Source organism: Lepus europaeus, chromosome 10, assembly GCF_033115175.1.
Source record: "Lepus europaeus isolate LE1 chromosome 10, mLepTim1.pri, whole genome shotgun sequence".
NCBI classification, from domain to species: Eukaryota; Metazoa; Chordata; class Mammalia; order Lagomorpha; family Leporidae; genus Lepus; species Lepus europaeus.
This window is the reverse complement of record NC_084836.1, coordinates 3428936-3453100: the sequence shown is the minus strand read 5'-3', so window position 1 is coordinate 3453100 and position 24165 is coordinate 3428936. Positions and strand designations below refer to the sequence as shown.

The window sequence follows — 24165 nt, the reverse complement described above, 5'->3', positions numbered from 1 at the left end:
GGATGCAAGTTTAAAAGTGAAATTCATTTATGTTTTAAATGCACTTTACACACAAAGGCTAAGTCTAAATTTGAAATTAATTTCTATACAATATACCTTATCCACATGGCCTGAGGGTACCTCAATATCTTTAGCAGTTGCATTCGATCACTTAGTGCATAAGGTTTCGTGGTCACGCCGGAGCTCCAACAGCTTTGGATCTGGGGACATTCTGATTTCCCTGTCCGGATGCTCAACCTGCCGCAGGTAAAGTGTGTGTGCACACGCAGGCGGCATTTATCACGTCTTATTTTACGCAGCAAATATCGCAGGTGCAACACGACAAACATACTCATACCGTGATTGTCAGAACGCAGCAGGCAGCAGCATTTACAGGTGAGGCGCCCCCACAAGTCCTGCAGCCCTCCACCCAGGGAGCTCACAAGCACAATGGGTTCTTGGCCTCTCTGCCTCAATGGACAGGGAGTTCCTGCAGGGTTGGGACCGTCTCTCCTGGACCCCGGGGCCTGGCCCCCAGCACTTGTTCACAGAGTAACAGAGAAAGGGATGTTATCCACACGGGTCTGCTCCGCTTGCGGTCAAACAGTCCGGGTGACAAACTGCCCCAGCTCAGGGGGCCGGTGGGGACCCAGGCCCACCCCTTCACGCAGGATCCAGCCGGCACGGGGCGGCCCCGCGCAGCACAGCCCCAGCTCCCTACCATGGGGGTCCCCTCCTCCTCCCCTGGGGCGGCCCCTCCAGGAACACCCTCCGTCTGACCCGGGGTCGGCGCCCCCTCCCACAGGGACCCCTCCCCTCAGGTGGAGGCCCTGCACCAGCCCCCACCCCCGGGCGCCCTCCGCCCGCGCCCTCTCCCCTGCGGGAGACCCGGTGCCCGACAGCTGGCGGACTCCCAGGACTTCCGCCGGCGCCCCCTCCCCGCAGGCGGGACTTCCGCCGGCGCCCCCTCCCCGCAGGCGGGACTTCCGCCGGCGCCCCCTCCGCCGCCGCGTCGTCCCCTCCTCCCGCCCGAGGCGAGCCGGGCTGCGTGGGGCGCGCGGCGAGGCTGCCGCGGGGCCGCGGGCGGCGCGGGGTCCGGTCGGCCGGCTGTGCGGGACGCGCCTCGCTCCGCCGCGCGCGCCTCCCGCTCGTGTCCCGCGTCTGCGCCGCATCTGCCTCCTCCTCGGGCCTCGGCTCGGCCGACCTGCGGGCGGCAAGATGGCGGCGCCCAGGCCGCCGCCTGCCCGGCTGTCGGGAGTCATGGTGCCGGCGCCCATCCAGGACCTGGAGGCCCTGCGCGCGCTCACGGCGCTCTTCAAGGAGCCGCGGAACCGGTAACGGGCCCGGGCGGGGGGCGGCCCCGGGCTGGGCAGCGCCTCGTCCCGGACGGAGCCGGCGAGGAGCCGCCTCCCGGGCAGCCCGTGTGTGCGGGGCGGTCGCCGCCCAGGGGCGTGAGCGCATCCCCGCCGGCGTGGGCTGCGCGGTGGCGGCCACCCCGGCCCCTTCTGCGGGCCCGGCCCCGGCCGGACGCTGCCGTGGGGAGGAGAGGGGAGCCGGCCCGGGGTCCGCCAGGGCTCGGCCGCCGTGCGCTCTCGGGGCGGGATGTCCAGGAGGGCTACGTGACACGGCCCGGGTGGAGCCCTCAGCCAGTGCCCTGGGGTCTCGCTCCGTTCTTCCCTGCTTTCCTGGTCGGTTTCGAGGGAGCAGGGGTGCACAGCAGCTTCCCGGAGCGGCTGTTGCAGGATCAAGTAGGAGAGGTAACCGTGTCACGTGCTTAGGACAGGCCTGCTAGGTGGATTTCAATGCCTGTTAGCTGGTGTCATCACGTAGCTCCAGGACTGCTGGGACACTGTGTGCCGGGTGCTGCACGGTGGCGAGGAGGGAGCCAGGATGACAGATACCCTGTTGGGGAGGGGGTTAGGCACGGAGAGCCGGGGCAGCCTTGGGAAAAAGCACACCTGGGCTAGGGTTGGTCCCGATCAATCACCGGACTTCTCGCTGGGCCTTCCTGTGCCCCAGACCACAGCAGGCAGTGTGGAGCTGCAGACTGGGTGCGCCAAGCCCCCGGCACTGCCCCTTGGGGTTTTGGGGAGACGCTTTGTTTGGTAGGATTCTCTCGGGGAGACAGGTTGATAGACTTAATGCTGAGGTTTTTAAATTTTTTTTTCCTTTTTTTTTTTTTTAGGTCTACTTATTTATTTGAAAGAGTTACAGAGAGGGACTGGTGATGTGGTGTAGCGGGTAAATCCGAGGCCTGCCGTGCCGGCATCCCGCGTGGGCACCAGTTCGAGTCCTGGCTGCTCCACTTCTGATCCAGCTCCCTGCTGTGGCCTGGGAATGCAGTAGAGGATGACCCAAGTTCTTGGCCCCTGCACCCATGTGGGAGTCCTGGAGGAAGCTCTCCTGGCTTTGGGTTGGCTCAGCTTCTGCTGTTGTAGCCATTTGGGGAGTGAGCCAGCTGATGGAAGACCTCTCTCTCTACCTCTACCTCTGCCTCTGCCTCTCTGTAACTCTGCTTTTCAAATAAATAAGTAAATCTTTTAAAAAAGAAAAAATAAAAAAGTTTCAGAGAGAAAAGGAGACAGAGAGAAAGATATCTTCCATCTGCTGGTTCACTGCCGATATGGCCACAACGCCTGGGGCTGGGCCAGGCTGAAGCCAGGAGCTTCACCCAGGTCTCCCACATGAGTGCAGAGGCCCAAGGACTTGGGCCATTTTCTGCTGCTTTCCCAGGCCATAGCAGAGAGCTGGATTGGAAGTGGGGCAGCAGGACTTGAGCCAGCGCCCATGTGGGATGAGGGCGGCTTTACCCGCTGTGCCACAGCGCCGGCCCCGTGCTGGGTCATTTCTGTACCATGGCAGATCCTCCTTTTGTCACTAACTCAGTTGTCAGCCATTTGTCGAGCACCTGTGACAGATCATTTGCCACACAATTCCCTGTTATCAAGCATATTGGGAACTTGCTGTGTGGTGACATTGTCCTGGAGGTGTGTCCCAGGTGCGGAGGGAGTGCAGGGTCTCTCGGGTAGACTGGGCTGGGTGCCTTATGTAGGAGAGGGCTTAGGTCAGTGTTGCAGCGGGGCTGTGACTAGAGTGACGGGGAGGGAGAGAGAGCTTCCATCCGCTGTTCACTTCCCAAATGGCTGCAGCAGCGGGGCTGGGCCAGGCCACAGCGTGAATTCCGTCAGGTCTCCCATAGGGGTGGCAGGAGCCCCAGCACTTGAGCCATCTTTCGGCTGCATTCCCAGGTGCATTAGCGGGGAAGTGGAGCAGCCAGGACTTGAACCAGCACTCTGGTGTGGGATATATTTGTTGCAAGTGGTGGCTTAGCCTGCTGCACTGCAGTGCCATCCCTTGAAGACTTTCTTTAGAAACAGATTTATGGCCGGCGCCGCGGCTCACTAGGCTAATCCTCCGCCTTGCGGCGCCGGCACACCGGGTTCTAGTCCCGGTCGGGGCACCGATCCTGTCCCGGTTGCCCCTCTTCCAGGCCAGCTCTCTGCTGTGGCCAGGGAGTGCAGTGGAGGATGGCCCAAGTCCTTGGGCCCTGTACCCCATGGGAGACCAGGAGATGCACCTGGCTCCTGCCATCGGATCAGCGCGGTGCGCCAGCCGCAGCGCGCTACCGCGGCGGCCATTGGAGGGTGAACCAACGGCAAAAGGAAGACCTTTCTCTCTGTCTCTCTCTCACTGTCCACTCTGCCTGTCCAAAAAAAAAAAAAAAAAAAAAAAAAAAAGAAACAGATTTATTTGAAAGAGCGACTAAAAGGTTAGGCCATCTTCCTCGTTTCCCAGGTGCATTGGCAGGGAGCTGGATGGGAAGTGGAGCAGCTGGGCCTTGAACAGATGCCCATATGGGATGCTTGCCATAACTTTGTTTTATACCTTTTGTTTAACATTGGTACCTGCTTATTTTACATTTGTTTCACAAATGATTTGTTTTGCAAATCATGTTAAATCCCTCTGGAGCAGAGTAAGATAGTAAATGTATTAGATTTTTTTGATCTGAGAGTTTTGTTTTGCAGCCCTCAGTTACCCGTGGGGTATCGCTCAAGCCGCCCCAGTGCCCACTGTTAGGGAAGAGCCAGTCCCGACTATGGTCGTCCAAGCCGTCTGCCGCACAAGCAGCTACAGCTTGTAGCTGCCCTGTTCCTTACGTAGCCACTAGCTATATGTGCTTAGTTAGATTTAGTTAAAAATAAGTAAAATGCTGTTTTTACAAAAGATTTATTTTTTTATTTGAGAGAGTTATAGATAGAGAAGGAGAGACAGAAAGGTCTTCCATCGTTGGCTTACTCTCCAAGTGGCCACAGTGTTTGGAGCTGTGCTAGGAGCTAGGAGTTGTGCTGAAACTCGGGGCCAGGAGCTGATTCAGGGTCTCCTTCGGGGGTGCAGGGGCCCAAGCACTTGGGCCATCTTCTACTGCTTTCCCAGGCCACAGCAGAGAGCTGGATCGGAAGTGAAGCAGCCGGGACTTGAACCAGTGCCCATGTGGGATTCTGGCACTGCAGGCGCAGCTTGACCCGCTACGCCACAGCGCCGAGTCCTGATACAGACTGTCTCTATGGGGCGGAGGTTCTGTGGAGTACTGCTGCTTTGTCATTCATGTTTCGCCATGGGGAGGGTTATGTTTTGGCTCCTGTGTATTGTGAGAATATACCACGTGGGTACTCCTTGCTGAAGTTCTCACTTAGACGGACAGCTCACTGTTCTTCCTCTGAGCGAGCCCCCACCGTGCTGTGGCTGCAGGCGGGTTCCCGCACTGTGCGCGCTCCGTCTTTTTCCTCTGTAGGCGGTCATTTTCTCGCCTCCCTGTGGCTCCTCCTTCCTCTAACCTGTTTAGTCAGAACCTTTTCTGTTTAGTGGTGTGCTGTACTCCATTCTTCTGAATCCCGTTGCCTGTGAACTCTGTTCTCTCTTTTTTAAGCATGTGTTGTATTTGGCGTACTGTGTAACTTAGTTATCCACCGTGTTTCTTGTTCCCCACCTGCTCTGCTGGTGGACGCCCACAAGGGCAGACACGTTTGCCTTTTCTGCAGTTAGCACGTTCGAGTGATGCTTTTTGAATATGTCTTTCATCAGTCTGGGAATTGTCAGCCAGTATTTCTTCAACTAGTGCTTCTTTCCCTTCTCTCCTTTTCTATAAATATTTGTTTATTTATTTGAAAGGCAGAGTTACAGAGAGAGGGAGAGACAGAAAGAATCTTCATCGGCTGGTTCACTTCCTGAATGGCTGCAGTGGCCCACACTGGGCCAGGAGCTTCTTCAGGATCTCACACATGGGTGGCAGGAGCCCAGGTGTTTGGACCATTTTTCGCTAGCTGGATTGGAAGTGGAGCAGCTGGGACTCGGACCAGCACTCTGATACGGGATTCCCGTGTGGCAGATTGCACTTTACCTCACTGCACCACCACGTCTGCCTGGTCACGTCTCTTCTTCTGACTGCTGAACACTGTGTGTGGAAAACTAAGGCCATTTCCAAGCTTCTTCCCTTTGCAAAATATTTACGAACACAAAATCAACCTAAAAACTTCCTTTTTTCAACAAATGGTGATGGAATAACTAGATATCACTTAATTGGCATAAAATGAACCTTAACCCACACCTTAAAACCATTCACAAAAAATATTTCAACGTGGATTAAAGACTTAAATAAAAAAAAAGACTTAAAAGCTAAAACTATGAAGTATTTAGAAGAAAACATGAGAGAATATCTTTGTGACCTTGGATGTAGGCGTTACATTTTTTGTAAAAAAATGATTTACCAAATTAGACTTGCTCAAAATTAAAAAGTTTCCATCCAAGACACCATTAAGAAACCAGATGTGAGCAGGTGTTGTGGTACAGTGGGTTAAGCCTGTGATGCATCCCATAGGAGCACCAGTTTGAGTCCCAGCTGCTCCACTTCTGATCCAGCTCCCTGCTAATGCTCCTGGGAAAGCAGTGGAAGATGGCCCAAGTACCTAGTTTCTGCCACCACGTGGGAGACCCGGATGGAGTCTTGGCTGCTGGCCTTGGCCTGGCCCAGCCTCAGCCATTGCAGCCATTTGGGGAGTGAACCAGTGGATGGTCGATATCTCTCTGTGTCTCTATAACTCTGCTTTTTGAATTAATAAGATCTTGAGGGGAAAAAAAAAAAAAAAGGAAACGCATAAGTGCAGGCCATAGACTGAGGGACGGTATTTGCAATGCAAATATATGACAAATGCTTGTTTCAAAATATATGAAGTACTCCTACAACTCCTACAACTCAGTGAAAAGACAGCTCAGTTGAAAAGTTGGGCTGGCGCTGTGGCGTAGGAGGTAAAGCCACCGCTTGCAGTGCCGGCATCCCCTGTGGGTGCTGGTTTGAGTCCTGGCTGCTCCATTTTTTAATCTAGCTCTCTGCTGTGGCCTGGGAAAGCAGTACAAGATGACCCAAGTCCTTGGGCCCCTGCACCAACGTGGGAGACTTGGAGGAAGCTCCTGGCTCCTGGCTTTGGATCAGCTTAGCTCTGGCTGTTGTAGGCAACTGGGGAGTGGGCCGACAGATAGAATACCTCTCTCTCCCTCCGCCTTTCTCTCTCTGCCTCTCCTCCTCTGTGTAACCCAGACTTTCAAATAAATAAATAAATCTTTAAATAAATAAATCTTTTTTTTAATAAAATATTTATTTGAAAGTCCCAAGTTACACAGAGAGAGAAGGAGAGGCAAAAAGAGGGGGAGAGAGAGGTCTTCCGTCTGCTGGTTTACTTCCCAGTTGGCCGCAACGGCTGGAACTGCGTCAATCCTAAGCCAGCTTCCTCCGGGTCTCCCATGTGGGTGCAGGGGCCCAAGGACTTGGACCATCTTGTACTGCTTTCCCAGGCCATAGCAGAGAGCTGGATTGGAAGTAGAGCAGCCAGGTCTTGAACCAGCGCCCATATGGGATGCTGGCACTTCAGCCCAGGGCATTAACCTGCTGCACCACAGAACTGGCCCCATAAATAAATCTTTAAAAAAAAAAATGTTGGTTGGGGCTGGCGTTGTGGTGTAGTGGGTAAAGCTGCCACCTGCACCGCCAGCATCCCATGTGGGCGCTGGTTCGAGACCTGGCTGCTCCACTTTTGATCCAGTTCCCTGCTAATGTGCCTGGAAAAGCAGCAGAAGATAGCCTAGGTGCTTGGGCCCCTGTACCCACGTGGAAAATCCTGAAGAAGCTCCTCTCTCCTGTCTTTGGCCTGGCCCAGCCCCAGCCCCAGCCCCAGCCCCAGCCCCAGCCCCATCCCCATCCCCATCCCCATCCCCATCCCCATCCCCATCCCCATCCCCATCCCCAGCTGTTGTGACCATTTGGGGAGTAAACCAGCTGATGGTAGTTATCTCTGTCTCTCTGTCTCTTCCCCTCTCTCTCTGTAAATCTTTTAAATAAATCTTAAAAATTGGTCAAAAAACCTCTGTGCTTTATTAGAAAAGATACATAAGGACCAGTAAATGTAAATGTAGGATTAAGTTCTCAACAGCGTTAGTCATCGGGGAAATGCAGTCACACGAAATCGAGTCACACGGAGGTAGCATTTCACTCCCTTGACGATGGTTATCATCCCAGAACTGGAAAAGAACAACGCCGACAGGATGTGAGGAATTGGGGCCCATGGACAGACTAGTGGGCACGTCAGATGGTGCAGTCATGGAGAAGCTAAACACAGAATGTGATAGACAAATTCCACTGCTAGGTGTATACCCACAGGAAATGAAAAAGGACAAATGTTGTATGATTATTCTTACATGAAGTACCTAGAATAGGCAAAAGAATTTTTTTGAAGATTTATTTATTTGAAAGGCAGAATTTACAGAGTGGGAAGGCAGAGGCATAGAGAATCTTCCATCTGCTGATTCACTTCCCAAGTGGCCACAACTACCAGGGCTGGGCCAGGCAGAAGCCAGGAGCTTCTTCCGGGTCTCCCACACGGGTGCAGGGGCCCAAGCACATGGGCCATCTCATCTTCTGCTGCTTTCCCAGGCCATAGCAGAGAGCTGGATCGGAAGTGGAACAGCCAGAACTTGAACTGGTGCCCACATGGGATGCCAGTGCTGCAGGCGATGGCTTTACCTGCTCACCAGCCTCGTGAATTATTTCTTAACAGAGCTGTTATAAACGAAAGCTGCTGTGAGCGTGCTGTGTGCCCACTAGAATGGCTAGAATGAAAGCGAGTGACAGCACCACATTTTGGGGAGGATGCGAAGCAGCCAGAACTCGCATACGTTGTAGGTTGGAGTGTTAATGGTGCACGCACTTTAGGAAACATTTTGGCAACTTGAAATTAAGTTAGACATATATCTACCATGGCCTCAGGGATTTACCCAAGAGAAACAAAGCATGTTCACAGAAGACGTGCGGAGGATTCCTCTTAGCGTGTGATTCATAGTCAGCCTTCAGCAGGAGCCGGGACGGGCTGCCCTGGGATGGCACAAGGACGTGAACCGCCAGTACCCACGGCTTGGGTGGATCTCAGAAACACTGCATCATGAGGTGCATGGAGCCTGTGCTGTGTGACCGTGTTGCCGTGGAGTTGTGCAGCATCCACTTGGGTGCCTGGTGGGTGCCTCTGTCATGCTTAGCATTCGAGGGTGCGCGTTATCCGAATTTCTTCATGGAAGTTATTACCCCCTCCCTGCCACCCCTCGCACAGGGTATGAGGTCAGGACCCGGGAGCAGCTTTGCTGGGTGGTTCTGGCCCAGTGGCTTCCATGAGGGTGTTGAAGTTGTTGACCAGATCTGCATCTTCTGAAGCCTGACTGGGGCTTTGGGCACGTGCACCCCTCCTAGGTTACTCCCGACATGGCAGCTGGCCTGTTGCGAGTGTTGCGTGTGCTCTCTGTGGAGGCTGGAGTGCTGTGCGGTCTGATCTTGGCAGTGATGTGCCCTGTGCACTGCTGTGCTCTGCTGGTTCGTGGGGTGGGAGGTGTGTTTCATGTACACTGTGCACCAAGGTGGTACGTGCAAAGTTTTTGATGCTGCCAGTTTTCATAGGGAGCGAGATCAGTAACATCAAATGTTGTAAAGTAGCTGATGGGAATATGTAAAATTCTTTCTGCCTTGTTTTCTACTCATGGATATTTGGAGTGTCTTTAGTTTTGGTAATTGAGAGACCGTCTTTATAATACACAGTCTCTTTGTTTATGTGAGTCTTTTCCCCTTCCCCTAAAAGGCACTAGGTACAGTGGTCGCCGGCATAGGGAGCCTGGAAAGGCTAAGTTAGACGTGGAAGCGATGCCTTACCAAGTTGCTGACGGTCTGCCCTTCCTAGCTGCAGTTGGTGGTTGTCATTAGGCGTGGAGGCCCTGAGACACGTCCACTGAATCTGCAAGTCCAAACCCACTCTTCGATCGCCCCGCCTGTGGCAGCAGCCCCTGCTCTTCCTGATAGCGATGGCTGATCTCCCTGCCAGCAGGTGGCTGTTTTGTTTGCCACCTGGTTCCTAGGCTCGAGGGTTCCCAAAGCTGTTGCTCTGTTGCAGATGAAGTTTAAGGTACCCCCTCAGGGAGGTGTTCTTCCTTTGGGACTTTGGACTTAGTCTGCCACAGCCTAGAGGTGCAGGATTGGAAAGTGGTCTCTGCGGTGGGCTCCTGCTGCAGTGGGGGCGTGGTGGTGGCCAGGCTTTTTAGTGTTAGTCTTTCAAAGTTTGCTCTCTGGGCTTCCCTGCTCCCTGTGTAAAAGCTTTGTGTTTTTTCTGTCCTTGTTTGCCTGATGTTAACCCTGGCCTATAATCACACCTTTTATTGGTACTTTGTATCATGGTGACATTGGAGCCTCTGTGGATCTGGTCACCCAGCTGGCCAGTGTCGGGGTCCAGATCCAAACTCTGAAACACTCTTGACTTCCTCCTGGCGTTGGAGATGCACAATTTTCTAAACAGCCTGTACTTGGGACACTTTGATTCTGCACATGCAAGGAGTCTGTCCTGGCACTGAATTTTATACAGTCTCTGATCGCCACAAGGTGCAGGGAGCTCTGATTCCTGTCTGCCTGCCAGAGTTGAATTGCAGACTGCCCTTGGCATTCTGAACACACTGGACTCTTCAGCTTCAGACCTGGTTCTAGCCGAGTGTTTCCACGTAGTTTCTGGTCTCTGGAGATAGCTTGGGCTGTGTATCTGTAATTTAAAAAAGAAACACATTGCACTGTTCGGGCTGGAGGGGAGGTGTGCACAGTGTGACTGTTCCCTGGGGCTGGCGTTTTGCACAGTGAGTTGAGCTGCAGCGTTCAGTGCTGACATCCCGTAGAGGAGCACATGTTTGAGTCCTGGTTGCTCCCCTTCCCGTCCAGCTCCCTGCTAATGCACCTGAAGATGGTCCAGCTACCTGGGCCACTGCCACCTGTGTGCGAGACCTGAATGGAGTTCTTGGCTCCTGATGTTGGCATAGACCAGCCCTGGCTTTTGTGGGCATTTGAGGAGCGAACCAGTGAATAGAAGATCTCTGTCTCTCCCTCTCTCTCTGTGACTCTGCCTTTCAAGTAAGTAAATAAATATTAAAATATTAATACCTCTTACTTGATGGCTCTTTCCGTTGCGTGATGAAATAGCCCTTTATACATCACAGAGAGAGTCACGCAGAGGGAGAGCAAGACAGTCTTTCCATACTATCTCCCAGCAGTTGCCTGGCCTAGTTTGAGAACGCCATAAATGTTGGACTGCATGGAGCAAGGGGAAGTGACGTGTTGGCGCTGACAGAGTCAACATAGTAATTGCTCAGATTACTGAAAAGCCGTTAGCTTGGTTTACCTCGTTTTTCACTCAGTCGGTGTGCACGTGACGTCTGCCCATCTGTGCCTACTGCTGCAGCTGTGGCTGATGCCGCAAAATGAACTGCGCTCAGCTTCCTTCCAGCTGCTGACATGGCATGCACAGCTCAGATGCTGGAATGTGAACTTATAGACATGAGCCTTTTGTCTTCATGGCTTTGCTCACATACACGCTCCTCAGAACTTGATGACCATTTCACCTGCTATGGAAACCTGTGGTGCTGCCCGAAACTTCCCCTGGCAATCTGCTCACCTCTTGGAGAACTTATCTTAGCAGCATCCTTGTCACATCACTGCTGACCAGCCCTGCTGAAGTGACCGTGGGCTGACGGCCGGGCTCCTCTTACCCTGGGACTCTCAGTACCTTCCAGACTAGCACCCGGTCGTGAACACCTGGGCCTGTTGTCGTTATTTCTCGTGTAGTGTTCGTAAGTCAGTAGGAAGGGAGAGCATGGCAGACTTGTGAGTGTCTCGGAAGCATCAGCCGGTGGGTGGCTGGGTACAGGGGGTAGGGAATGACGTGGTGTTGTAACTGTGCTGACCGGTGGGTGGCTGGGTTAGGGGGTAGGGAATGACGTGGTGTTGTAACTGTGCTGACCGGTGGGTGGCTGGGTTCAGGGGGTAGGGAATGACGTGGTGTTGTAACTGTGCTGACTGACCTTCATGGAGATGGATGAAGCACAGTCATCCTGTTTGTTGTGTATACCCACATGCACGTGGGTTTTCCCCAGGCGTGACGGAGCTTCCGGCCCCAAGTGTCTTTGCACCAAAACAAAACAAAAAGCCAAAACCCCCACCAAAACCCCGAAAGAAAACCCACAGGAACAGTCAGCTTCGTTAAGGATGCCATATGGCATTTTGACTCAACTATGATTCAGGTCAACTTTGTTGAGAGAGAACGTCAATTAAGTTCTTTTTAGAGCTTGATGGCAGTTTCCTTTATTTTTACGTGTGCCATGAGCTGGAATACCACATGGAAGTGTTTGGGAAGGTGTTCTGACTCAGGCGTGGTCGGTGGGAGCCACCCCTCCTATTCAGTTGTCTTGAGTGCACCAAGTAGACAGGACGTTGTCTGCGCCAGCACATCAGGATAAAATCAGAATAAATAAGGTTGGGGGGGGGGGGGCGCCAGAGCCCTCAGGGCGGTTTCTTAGCTCTCTGTTTTGCTTTTTTGTAGTGGTCACTGGACCAAAGGCTTGGTCACCAGGCTGGGCGAGCACAGGAACCCTGGCACTGTCACTAAGCTGAGCCTCGAGATACTGCCAAAGCCTGAAGAAGTTTTCTTTTGGTTACAAACATGATTGATAGCTGTGGGATACTGCTCAGAGCCGTTGAGAGCATATGCATAATGCTTAGAACCGTGTGATCGGATGTGAGCTCTGCTGTCACAGCCATGGCCCTGGAGGGTGTGACCCAGAGACCAGAACTGTACTGCGGCAGACCTCAGTCCTCACAGATGGACTGTGGGTCCACTACTGCCCCAACTCTCTGCCTAAGAGCACAGAAACATTCTCTATTTCATTTTCTTTTTTGTAAGGCTTATTTATTTGAAAGGCAGAGTTACAGAGAGAAAAGGAGAGAGAGAGAGAGATCTGTCATCTATCTGCTGGTTTACTCCCCAGATGGTCCCAATGACCAGGACTGGGCCAGGCTAAAGCCAGGAGCCAAGAGCTCTGGGTCTCCCACGTGGGTACAGGGGCCCAAGGCCTTGGGCCATCTTCTACTGCTTTCCCAGGTACATTTATCAGGGACCTGGATCAGAAGTGGAGCAGCCGGGACACGAACGTAAGCACATATGGGATACCAGCGCTGTAGGCTTCAGCTAACACGGGCCCCTCTCTGTTTTCTTACAGAGTTTTGTTTTGTCTTCTACGATTCCTAAATCCTTCTGTAGTTCTTTTTTGTACATAATTATAGGGGAGGATCTAATTCCATTGTTTTCCATGTGGATAGCGATTGTTGTAGCACCTGTGTTGGGACAGACCCTCCCCTATAGCTCTGTTCCCAGTCTCTCTGTTCCAGTAGCTTATTTTCTACCTCTACAAATTAGAGTGTCGTCCCCCCTCCCTGCTCTCAGTATGAATGTGTTTGGGATTCTGTTTGTTCTTTTTTTTTTTTTTTTTTTACTTTTTGACAGGCAGAGTGGACAGTGAGAGAGAGAGAGAGAAAGGTCTTCCTTTTGCCATTGGTTCTCCCTCCAATGGCCGCCACGGCTGGCGTGCTGCGGCTGGCGCACCGCGCTGTTCCGAAGGCAGGAGCCAGGTGCTTCTCCTGGTCTCCAATGGGGTGCAGGGCCCAAGCACTTGGGCCATCCTCCACTGCACTCCTGGGCCATAGCAGAGAGCTGGCCTGGAAGAGGGGCAGCCGGGACAGAATCTGGCGCCCCAACCGGGACTGGTGTGCCGGTGCCGCAAGGCGGAGGATTAGCCTGTTGAGCCACGGCGCCGGCCTCTGTTTGTTCTTACGCACATGTATTTTGAGTGTGTTGAGGACAATGGGAAAGCTGGAAGTTTTTGCAGGTGAGGAGAGGACTGTGTGTTCACGACCTTTTAAAATAGGGTCACCAGACTACACCAAATCTGGTCTACCGTCTGTGTCTTTATGGCCTATGAATTAAGAATGGTTTTTACACTTTTTAAGTAGTTGAGGAAAAAGTAAAATTTCATGATGCATGAAAAGTGTACGAATTTTAAATTTTGTGGCCCTAAATAGAATAATCATGTACCTTTGTTTAGGTGTTGCCTTTGGCTAATTTTATATTACCAGGGTAGATTGAAAAGTTGTGACAGAAACTTTGAGGCCATCAAAGGCTGAAATTTTGTTTAGTTATTTATTTATTTTAGGATTTATTTGAAAGAGTTAGTGAGAGAGGGGGAAAGACCAGAGGTCGTCCATCTGCTGGTTTATTTCCCAGGTGGCCAAGGCTGAGCCAGGAGCTAGGAGCTTCATCCGGGTCTCTCATGTGGGCGGTAGGGCCCAAGCACGTGGGCATCTTCCACTGTTTTCCTAGGCCATTAGCAGGGCTCTGGATCAGAAGTGGTGCAGCGTATGATGCTGGCATTGCAGTTGGAGGCTTTACTGCTTGAACAATACCGGCCCCTCAAAGGCTGAGATGTTGACTCTCCCTTTACAGAAAGAGCTGTGACCTCCCAAAATGCCTTGGTGTGGGCTCTCAGCGGCAGCCTGAGACCTGGCTGAGACATGGTGGAGTCTGGAGAAGTGTTAAAAAAGCAGATGTGTGGGTTGGCGCCGCGGCTCACTAGGCTAATCCTCCGCCTGCGGCACTGGCACCCCAGGTTCTAATCCCGGTCTTTCCTCTTCCAATCCAGCTCTCTGCTGTGGCCCGGGAGGGCAGTGGAGGATGGCCCAAGTCCTTGGGCCCTGCACCTGCGTGGGAGACCAGGATAAGCACCTGGCTCCTGCCATTGGATCAGCGCGGTGCGCCAGCTGCAGCGGCCATTGGGGGGTGAACCAACGGAAAAAAGGAAGACTTTTCTCTCTGTCTCTCTCACTGTCCACTCTTCCTGTCAAAAGAACAAAAACAAAAACAAAACAGCAGGTGTGTGAGTTCTGCAGAGATGAGTTTCAGAAGTTGGCCCTACGCTGCTCGTGGCAGGAGATGGAACTTTTTTGTTTTCTGTTTTCAGTGGAGCTCAGTCGAATCGGTAATTGAGGTCTGTGATCCTGGATCTCTGAACTTGGTGCGTTTTAATAGTGTTTCTCAGCCACAGTGCTTCAGCTGTGTAAGCCACATGTGCAGGTTCTAATGAGATCAAAGGTATGAGAGTACATCTTGTAACAAGTGTGTGAGTCTTGGTCCAGGCATTGTGAAGGCTGGCATTTAGTTCTCTTTTCAGCAGGAGGTCCTGCCTGATGAATTTATTGTAAAGTGTGTGCATAAAGTATGTTATACCCATCTAACCTGTTACATATAATCGCAGGCAGTTGTCTTTAATTTTACTCAAACAGGGCTTGCCAAGATTAAACCTACAGATCTGTTCAGACTTGAAGGAAGTGAAATTCTACCTTTTGTATAATTCAAAGCGTTTCTTTTTGTTTGTTCTGTAATGTAACATTTCACTTACACATTGTCTTCAGGGTATGCATTCCTCTCTAATAGGAATGTCTAACGGTTGAATTTTAATTGTCCTTGTAAGTACTTTCTGCCTTCTGTGAATGAAGCAGCTAAGCTTTTTAAAGTCTTTGTGAATATTTTTTGTCAGTTTGGTTAAAGCAGAAATGACAGCAGTTATTATTATTAATAACGTTTGTAATGTAGGCATGATTGACTGATCTTTACCTGCTGTTTCGTTGCTGTTAATCGCTGCACATATTTCTGCCTTGTCTTGACAGCCAGCGTGGTTGTGCAGATGGGAGCACTTTAGGACCACTTGGGATCTGCAGTGGCAAATGGTTTTCTTTCAAGGCTTTGGGGGAAGGCACAGAGAGAGTTAAATGCTTTCAGAGCATTTACTGTCAGTGAGCAAAAGCTTTGACCTCTCATGAAAATCGGTCGTATATTGGTTAAAATATAATGAATAGCGACTATAGCTGAGAACTGTAGAGGAAAGAGTTTTTTCCTCCTTGTTACAGAGGGAGAGGTATTTGAGACGTATCCTGCTCTCAGGAAATTTAAAATAGCTGATTTGGGTACAGCACTCTCCCCGTCTCCCACAAGTTTATCCATTCTACTTTTCAATGAGAAAGGAGAAATTAGATGTTCAGTAGAGGTTCTGATATACACGCGTTGTATCTACATCTTGAAATGCGATCACTTTTAAGGCTCTGAGTCTGGGTTTTGTGGATTTCTTAGTGGGAAGGGAAACGTTGAGCTGATGGTTCCTTATGTCCTTCTTTCAGTTATTTCTGTTTTTTTTTTTCTTTTATTTATTTATTTGAAAGAGTGACACAGAGATTTTTCTATCCACTGGTTTACTCCCCCAGTTGCCCACACAACTGGGCTGGGTCAGACAAAAGCCAGGAACCTATAACTCAGCCCAGTGTTCCACATGGCTGGCAGGGACTCAAGTACTTAAGTCATCCATTGCTGTCTCCTAGGGTGCACGTTAGCTGTACTGGAGGTGAAGGCAGGACTTGAACCCAGGCACTGTGCTGCCATACCTGCCCCGACTCAGCATGGCTTCCTGGGTGCTTGGACTTGAGAACAAGGTCTTGATGTAGGCAGAGGGCTCTGTGTGTGAACAGTCTCATCACTGCTCAGGCTTGACCTTGGACAGATTCAGTTAGTGTCCGTTCTGGACCCTACAGAGAGAGGAAGGAAGATAACATTCAGTTCCCAGTGACTTGCATTCTAACTGGAGAGTGAAAGTCAGTAGGCTTCAGTCTAGGAATGGAGTGGGGCGTAAGATAGGGCCGGAGTTTACCAAGGCTGTGTGTTCCCAGGAAGCTTCCGAGAGTCCACAGGATTCTCACAGGCAGCACACCGAGTGGACATGGCCTGGAACAGCTTTCTGCTGGAGTGGTAGGTTTGGGCAAAGACACAGGACTAGAAGTGCTTGTTTCCAGGATCCACGGTGTACAGCTGTGCCAGTGGTCACCCTCCTGTGTATGTGTGTGTGTGTGTGGGGGGGCGGGGGCGGTTTGAAGAGCACAAATGAGTATAAAAGAGACAGAAAGAAAGCGATCTTCCATCTGCTGTTTCGGTCCCAACTGCTCAGAACAGCCAGAGCTGGGCCAGGCGGAAGTCAGGAGCCTGGAACTCCATCCCCATCTCCGGTGCGGGAGCCACCACTCTGCCTCCCCAGCAGGAAGCTGTGTTGGAAGCAGAGCACAGCTGGAGCCCAGGCATTCCGCTGTGGAATGTGGGTGTCGAACCTCTGAGCCGAGTGCCTGCTGTGCTTTTTTCTTTTTTTAAAATTAGAAATCTTTTATTTGAGAGATGGGGGAGTGGGAAGAGAGAGAGATTGATTGAGAATCAAGAGCCCATCCACTGGTTCACTACCCAAATGCCCGAAACAGCCAGAGTGAGGAACTCAATCCTGGTCTCCCATATGGTGGTAGGAACCAAACTATGGAAGCCATTGCTGCTGCCTCCCATGATCAGTGTTAATAGTAGCTGGAGCTAGGAATTGAGCTTGAACTGGGGCATTCCATGTAGGGTGTGGGCTTCCCAACCTGGTGCCTTAGCCAGTGGGCCGAATGCCCACGTCCAGATTCACCTAAAGGCCAAGACCAAGAAAAGGTCATAAGTATTGTGATCTCTATGATCTTTTTTTTTTTTTTTTGGACAGGCAGAGTGGATAGTGAGAGAGAGAGACAGAGAGAAAGGTCTTCCTTTTTGCCATTGGTTCACCCTCCAATGGCTGCCGCGGCTGGCACATCTCGCTGATCCGAAGCCAGGAGCCAGGTGCTTCTCCTGGTCTCCCATGCGGGTGCAGGGCCCAAGGACTTGAGCCATCCTCCACTGCCTTCCCGGGCCATAGCAGAGAGCTGGCCTGGAAGAGAGGCAACTGGGATAGAATCCGGCGCCCCGACCAGGACTAGAACCAGGTGTGTCGGCGCCGCAAGGTGGGGGATTAGCCTGTTAAGCCATGGTGCCGGCCGTGATCTCTATGATCTTTTCATAAGATCAGACCACACCATCTGGTGTCCCAGAAGTCTGATGTACAAGGAGGGCATTGTCTCCTCTGTCCTGGAAGTGTCCTCTGTGGCCTCTGAGCAGCGCAGTAAGCTGGGGCAGCTTGGTGCCAGCTCCTCCAAGTCTGGGTTAGTTCAGGAAGAGCTGTAGGGGAGCCCAGGGACAGCGGTCACGTGTCAGAGTCCAGCAGTCTCTTCAAGGGCCCCGCTGCAGTTCTCCCGTCACATTTTACAGATCACTACTTCTGTAGGGGTCTGTGAGATGAGGAAGCTGGCCTGCATTTGCGTGTCCTGTTGCTCTGGGTGACAGCCAGTGGGGGCAGAACTCCCGGCACGAGAGGCAGGCGGAAGTTGAGGTGCACAGAGGACCAGCTGCAGGTTCGTCCTTGTCCTGGGCATGCACTTTGCACGTCCCTCTCCCTTTCTCCGGGTTCCCGTCCTGTCCTCCCTCCCTGTCATCCACACGCACGCAATGCAGTACATGGAAGCTAGGTGTGCTGCCATATGCCTGTGTCAGGGAGTGGACAGCGCACCTGTCCTCCAGCCCGCAGCCTCCAGGAGAGCTGTTTCTGGTGACCAAACTTAGGTGCATGCTGGGTGATGAGGCACATCTGTAAGCATGACTGGAATTTGGATTCTTACGGGATGAGAAGTGGCTTGGTCCGAATATTTCTATTGGAATAGTGACTCTGCCAGTTATGGGCTGGCTGAAGTTACTTAACCTTATCTCTACCTAGTTTATCTATGAAGTGGAGAGCGCAGTGCTGGCCTGCTAGTGTTACTGCAGAGATTAAATGAGATAAAGTGAGAACAGTGTCTATAGTTAGGGCTCAGGGAGTAGTAGCTCTTTTGTGTTGTAAGTAAGGAGCAGGAACGGACAAGCCCAGCAAGTGGAGCAGTTTCCCAGCGGTACATTTAGACATTGTCTTCTCTTCCTGATTGCTAACAGTTCTGTCCTCTTGCAGAGAAACAGCACCCAGGACTATCTTCCAGAGAGTCCTGGATATCCTGAAGAAATCTTCTCGTGCGGTTGAGCTGGCCTGCAGAGACCCATCCCAAGTGGAACATGTGGCTTCCAGCCTGCAGCTCATAACAGAATGCTTCAGATGTCTCCGGAACGCTTGCATAGAGTGCTCTGTGAACCAGAACTCGATCAGGTGTAGTATCCTCGTGGTGACACACGTACCTGTGTGTGCGCGCATGCCGGTTCTGTCTGGTGGAGGTGGTTTCGCCGTTGTGCTGTCATTCACTGTGAACTACCAGGTTGTCCTTTGCGTTTCCCTGGGGAAGCCCTGTCTTAGGCCAGTGTCCTGTACACACAGAATAGTGTGTTTCGTGTTAGGAGTTATTTTGGTTTCTTACCATATTCACAGCATGTTTCAAAACATTTGGTTCTGTGCAGAGCACCGTGGGTCGGACCTTTTTCTAGATTGTCCCTGCTGAAGTTCATGTGCAGTTCTTGAACTCACTTTTCTTAGTTGTAAATTTTTAATTGCTTTTAATGTTTTAACTTATTACCCTTGTGTTTACTTTGACCAAAAGCATATTTTGTAAGTTTCCAAGAGGACCTGTTTTTCCTTAAGATTGTGTAAAGTGCCAGGCTCCACTTACACCTGTTTTGTATGTGGGGTCTTCAGAAAGGTTATGGGAAATTCATATTATGAGGAAACTAGCATGGACTTCAAAATTTTTTGTACCAAAAGAAACATCTTTTAATTCCATTTTCCTTGAGCGTTTGTGAAGTGTCTTCCTAACACGCGTTTTAAAGAGTAGTTAAAGAACCAGCAGAATTCTCAGTGCTCTGCTGCTCCTTTTCGTGTGAATCTCTCTTCTCTGACAGAGATTTTTCCTTTTTGATTCTGTGGAATCTACTTTTCATTAAAACTGCTTTTGAGATGAAGTCAGAGGCCACCGGCAGGAGGCCCACCTCTTTCCTGGAACTGTCTGCAGACAGAGCCCCCAGGCTGCCCTGTCACTGGGCTGGGCTAGGGGAGGCTGCTGTGGAAGCCACTTGAGGGACTCCCTCCGCTGCCCTGAGGCTTGGATATGATTAATGAAATTTTTAAGATCAAAGCGGAGAGGGATAAAAGCTACAGTTGTTTAACCAAACCTGCCATCTGTTTCCAGAAAGAGAGATGGAAACAGGACTACTGTTGCTGATAGTAGTTGCCGTGAGTAGTCATGTGCTGGGAGCGTCTGGCCGCATGGCTAGTGCCCTGTGTCCTTGACCAGGTGGGCAGACTCTGAGGTGTGATGGGAGGGCAAGGGGAGCCCGAGGCTGTGGGCGCCTGGGTTAGCTCAGTGAGGGGGAACGTGAGCCCCCTGTGCGTGGAGCTGCCCTTAACACCAGGGTTTGTCCTGTGTGGTTTGCTAGCTGAGTCTTGTTTGATCCTTAGAACAGAGCAGAGTCATAGTAACCTGTGGTCCTTTTTTGACAAAAGAAGAAACTATGACTTAGGTCAAGTTGTAGTCTGGGAGTCACTGAGTCAGCGAGGGAGCCTGGGGCAGTCTCTGACTCAGGACCTGTGGCTCCAGACCAAGGCTGTAGGCACAGAAGTAGTCTGCTGCGGCTGTCCTGCCACCCACGCACCCGCCCGTGGACTCCTGCTCCGTCCTCTGTGTGCCCACCTGAGCCTGATACGTGTTGGGGCTTCTGTGCCAGTTTGCTCCTTGTGAAGTGGGCTGGCAGTGTCTTCCTCCCTGGTGAACACCCCCGTCCCTGCCGTGCTGCCTCTGCTGCGGGGGACAGTGGTACAGGTCCATGGTCGTGTGACAGTGTTCCTTTCTATTGAAACAGTTTTTATTTTGTGGTAATACAGGCAAGCCTATCAAAATTCAAACACTACAAAACGAAATACAGTGGCAAAGTGTCAGACTTCTGACAGGGCCATCAAAGCAGGGGCTGTGTGTGATAGTGGTATCTTTTAGTACGTGCAGCTTGTGGTCAGGCTGAACTGCAGAAGAACATTTAGGGTGCTTTTTACTTTCTAGGATTGTATTCACTGCTGATTTTCCAAGGGAAATGCTCACCGTTTTGGGTCAGAAATACAGCAAGGATTCTGGAAAGGATTTCGTGGCCAACTTTGGTTACAGTCATCTTTCTGAGGCATCAGGACTCAGGTCGCAGCCGTGTGTTTTCTGGCGTTTAATTGTAGTTACTGAAGAGTTAACAAGTGTGTGATGCTATTAGGGCCTAGACTGGTTTTTTTGTCTGCGTGTTGCAGTTTGCGTGCACCAGGGCTGTCTTTTGCCGAGGAATATAGAACGGGGTGCAGTTTAGCACCCACACTCAGTCCTAGGGAACTCCTGTGGGTGCTCAGAGAGGACTGAGGGCACTCAGCTCTGTGTGTGGATAGAAGCCTTGTTGCCGTGGCCACTCGTCATCTCCGTTAGATTGCTCAGCTCTTCCATTAGATGAGGGTGCTTAAAAATTTTAATGGTAAAGTGGAATTAAAAGGCAAGTTTATTTTGGTACAAAATTTTTTTGAAATCTATATAGTTTTCACATAGTATGCATTTTCTATGAACTTTTTGAAGACCACCCAAAAAAGCAAAACTGCCTTAGTCAAATGTGAAAGAATGAATTGGTTGTAGTCCAGTAAAGCTTCATTTTTATTTTTTAATTTTTAATTTTAAAAAATTTTTTTTTTTGACAGGCAGAGTGGACAGAGAGAGAGAGAGACAGAAAGGTCTTCCTTTTTTTCCGTTGGTTCACCCTCCAATGGCCGCTGTGGCCAGCGCACCGCGCTGATCCGAAGGCAGGAGCCAGGTGCTTCTCCTGGTCTCCCATGCGGGTGCAGGGCCCAAGGACTTGGGCCATCCTCCACTGCCTTCCCGGGCCACAGCAGAGAGCAGGACTGCAAGAGGAGCAACCAGGACAGAATCCAGCGACCTGACCAGGACTAGAACCCAGGGTGCTGGCGCCACAGGCGGAGGATTAGCCTTTTGAGCTGGGGCGCCGGCCAAAACTTCATTTTTGAACCCTGAAATTCAAACTTCATAAAATTTCCACGTATGAAATTATATTTTGATTATTTTTCACCATTTAGAGAGCAAAAACCATCCTTAGTTTCTGGCCAAACGGAAATAGGCAGCAGGCCCAGTGGCCTGTGGGGTTGTGTGCAGAAGAAGCTGGAAGGGAGGTGGCAGAGCTGCTTCCTGGGAGTTGAGTCTGAGCTACTTTGCCAGTGTCTGCAGTTTGCAGAAGAGGGGGTGGGGTTGAGGCACCCAGCCCGCAGGCACACCCGTCCTGGTCTGTGTTGAGGCACCCAGCCCGCAGGCACACCCGTCCTGGTCTGTGTTGAGGCACCCAGCCCGCAGGCACACCCGTCCTGTCTGTGGAAGCGCCTTCAGTGGATTGGCACCTCACACGGTCTGGAGGTCCCGCCCACTCACACTGGGCTGCTTCCCTTAGGCAGGAGCGTCTTGACATGGTTCTGATCCGGTTGAGGTGGAGTGAAGAAGATTGAGAACTGTATTAGTTCCCTGTTGCCTCTGTAAGAAATCATCACAAATTTAGGGGCTTAAAGCCACAGGAAATGTTGTTCTGGGAGGTCAGGAGTCTGTGATGCGTCTCCTTGGCCTGAGTTGAAGTATCTGCCCGGCTGGCATCTGGGTGCTGTAGGGAGAATCCACTTCCCTGTGTTCCAGCACCAGAGGCTGCTCGCATTGCGTGGGTCATGGCCCCGTCTTCCCTCAGGGCAGCCACATGGCATCTAACAGGCCCACTCCCCGACTTGCCCCGCTGTGTCCCGGTCACGAGGACACGATGGCATTAGTTCACTCAGAGAGCAGAAGGATCTCCCCATCGAGAACTGGTTTCGTGTCCTCCCCCCAGTCTCTTGTGTTTTCTGGCACCAGCTGCACATCCAGCAGTTCAGTTGTCCTCTGGCGCTGTTAGTGGTGTCTGCCTGAAGTTAGTGGTGTCAGGTCCTGAAGCGCAAAGGCTCGGTCCTCTGACTCAACTCCCCATTCAGACACCAGCTGAAAATGGGGTACCCAGGATATTCATGTCTACGAATTCAGGGGTTCCTTGGTCCCCCTAAGCTTCAGTTTGCTAGGAAGGACTCAGAGAATTCAGGACATTGTTTACTTCCTGTCGCTGGTTCATTAGAAAGGATACCACTCGGGAATAGCAGGCAGAACCAAAGGCGCCTGCTGCGGTGGGCGAGGGCAGAGTGCTGGCTTCCAGGCTTCTCTGGGGATGACGGCGTCCTAGCAGCTTTCTGTGCTCACCGATCTGGAAGCTCTCCAGAGCCCATTGCTTGAGTAAATGATTAGCCATTGGTCATTGACTTCAGTCGTGACTGTTCTCAGCCCCGAGCTCCCTGGCGGGGCTGAAAGTTCCAGCTCTGATCACCTGGTTGCGTCCTCTGGCAGCCAGCCGCTGTGGCCCCACGCTGAGTTCCTCATTCGTGTCAGCTCCCTTGTGACCGACAGAGCTTGTGATGGGTTCGAAATGCTGCTGCTGCCATCCACTCAGGAAGCAGAAGGGTTTAGGAAGTCTGAGCCAGGGTCCGAGGATGAAGACGAAGTACAGATCTCTTACTGTGCCACGTCTGTGTTGCCCTCTGCGGTGACATTTTCACAGGATCCAGCATTTAGGATGTGGACATCTTTGGAAGACTGTTCCACAGTTGGTCCTTTTGCCGTTGAACCTTCATGTCTGTCCAGCATGCACAGTGTGCTCATCCCTGCGAAGGCCTTCTCAACCCAGTACAGCATCAGCGCAGATTATTTTTTTTAAAGATTTATTTATCTATCTGAAAGTCAGAGTTACACAGAGAGAGGAGAAGTAGAGGCAGAGAGAGAGAGGGAGAGAGAGAGGTCTTTCCTCTGCTAGTTCACTCCCCAATTGGCCGCAATGGCTGGAGCTGCGCCAATCTGAAGCCAGAAGCCAGGAGCTTCTTCTGGGTCTCCCACACGGGTGCAGGGGCCCAAGCACTTGGGCCATCTTCTCCTGCTTTCCCTGGTACATTAACAGGGAGCTCAATCACAAGTAGAGCAGCTGGGTCTTGAACCGATGCCCATCTGGGATGCTCACACTTCAGGCCAGGGTGTTAGCCCCCTCTACACTACAGCGCTGGCTCCTCAGCTCGAATTTAATATGTCTTCTAGTTCTCGTCACTGATCACCTAAAGTATACCTGGGTGGGACTCAGGGACGCTGACAGATCATCCGCTCTGAAAACACATGCATAGGAGTCATTGGTCTCCTATGGCTGCAGTGGCCAGGGAGCTCCACCCAGGTCCTCACTTGGGTGCAAGGACCTGGGCGCTTGGGCATCCTCCACTGCTTTCTGGGCACATTAGCAGGGAGCTGGATCAGAAATGGAGCAGCTGGGAGTTGAACCGGCGCCCATATGGGATGCCAGCATTGCAGGCTGAGGCTGAACCTGCTGTCCCACTAGCTCTGATCTCAAAGAATTTCAGAATGTAGTTGTGGAATGATTGCAAGTCTGGGGAAGACTTCTGTGTGACTGGAGGCTCCACGGTCCTTTTCTTGAAGGAAGACGCCTGCCGTTTGCAGCTGCAGTGTCGGCCGTTGGTTTCCTGCTATGGACTCTGGGAGTCTGACAGCCTTCTGCCATTTCAGTCCAGGCTGGCAGTGCCGCTGCTGGAGTAACCTTCTCAAAGCCTTGTGGGTCTCAGGTGCTCGTCAGGGAGTTAAGCCCATCTTTGTTCTGGCTTCTGATAAGATTTCTCTGGGGAATGCATTCTGGGAGCCCTCTGTGTGCCCCAGGACTCCGACCCTCAGTCCCCCTTAGGCACCAGCAGAAGGTTGTGCAGCCACACCCTGTGCTTGCTCTCCAAAGCTGTCCTCTT

General features: G+C 51.7%; 1 protein-coding gene across 1 annotated transcript in view; it reads left to right on the top strand.

Annotated features, from left to right (window-relative positions):
- Positions 1-1165: 1165 nt before the first annotated feature.
- ATXN10 (ataxin 10) overlaps positions 1166-24165 on the top strand; it is a 159408-nt gene continuing 136408 nt past the window's right edge. Inside the window, exons 1-2 of the mRNA XM_062202698.1 lie at positions 1166-1313; positions 18307-18498. Of these exons, the coding sequence (XP_062058682.1) occupies positions 1198-1313; positions 18307-18498 (308 nt within the window). The 5' untranslated portion in view covers positions 1166-1197. The remainder of the gene's footprint in view (positions 1314-18306; positions 18499-24165) is intronic.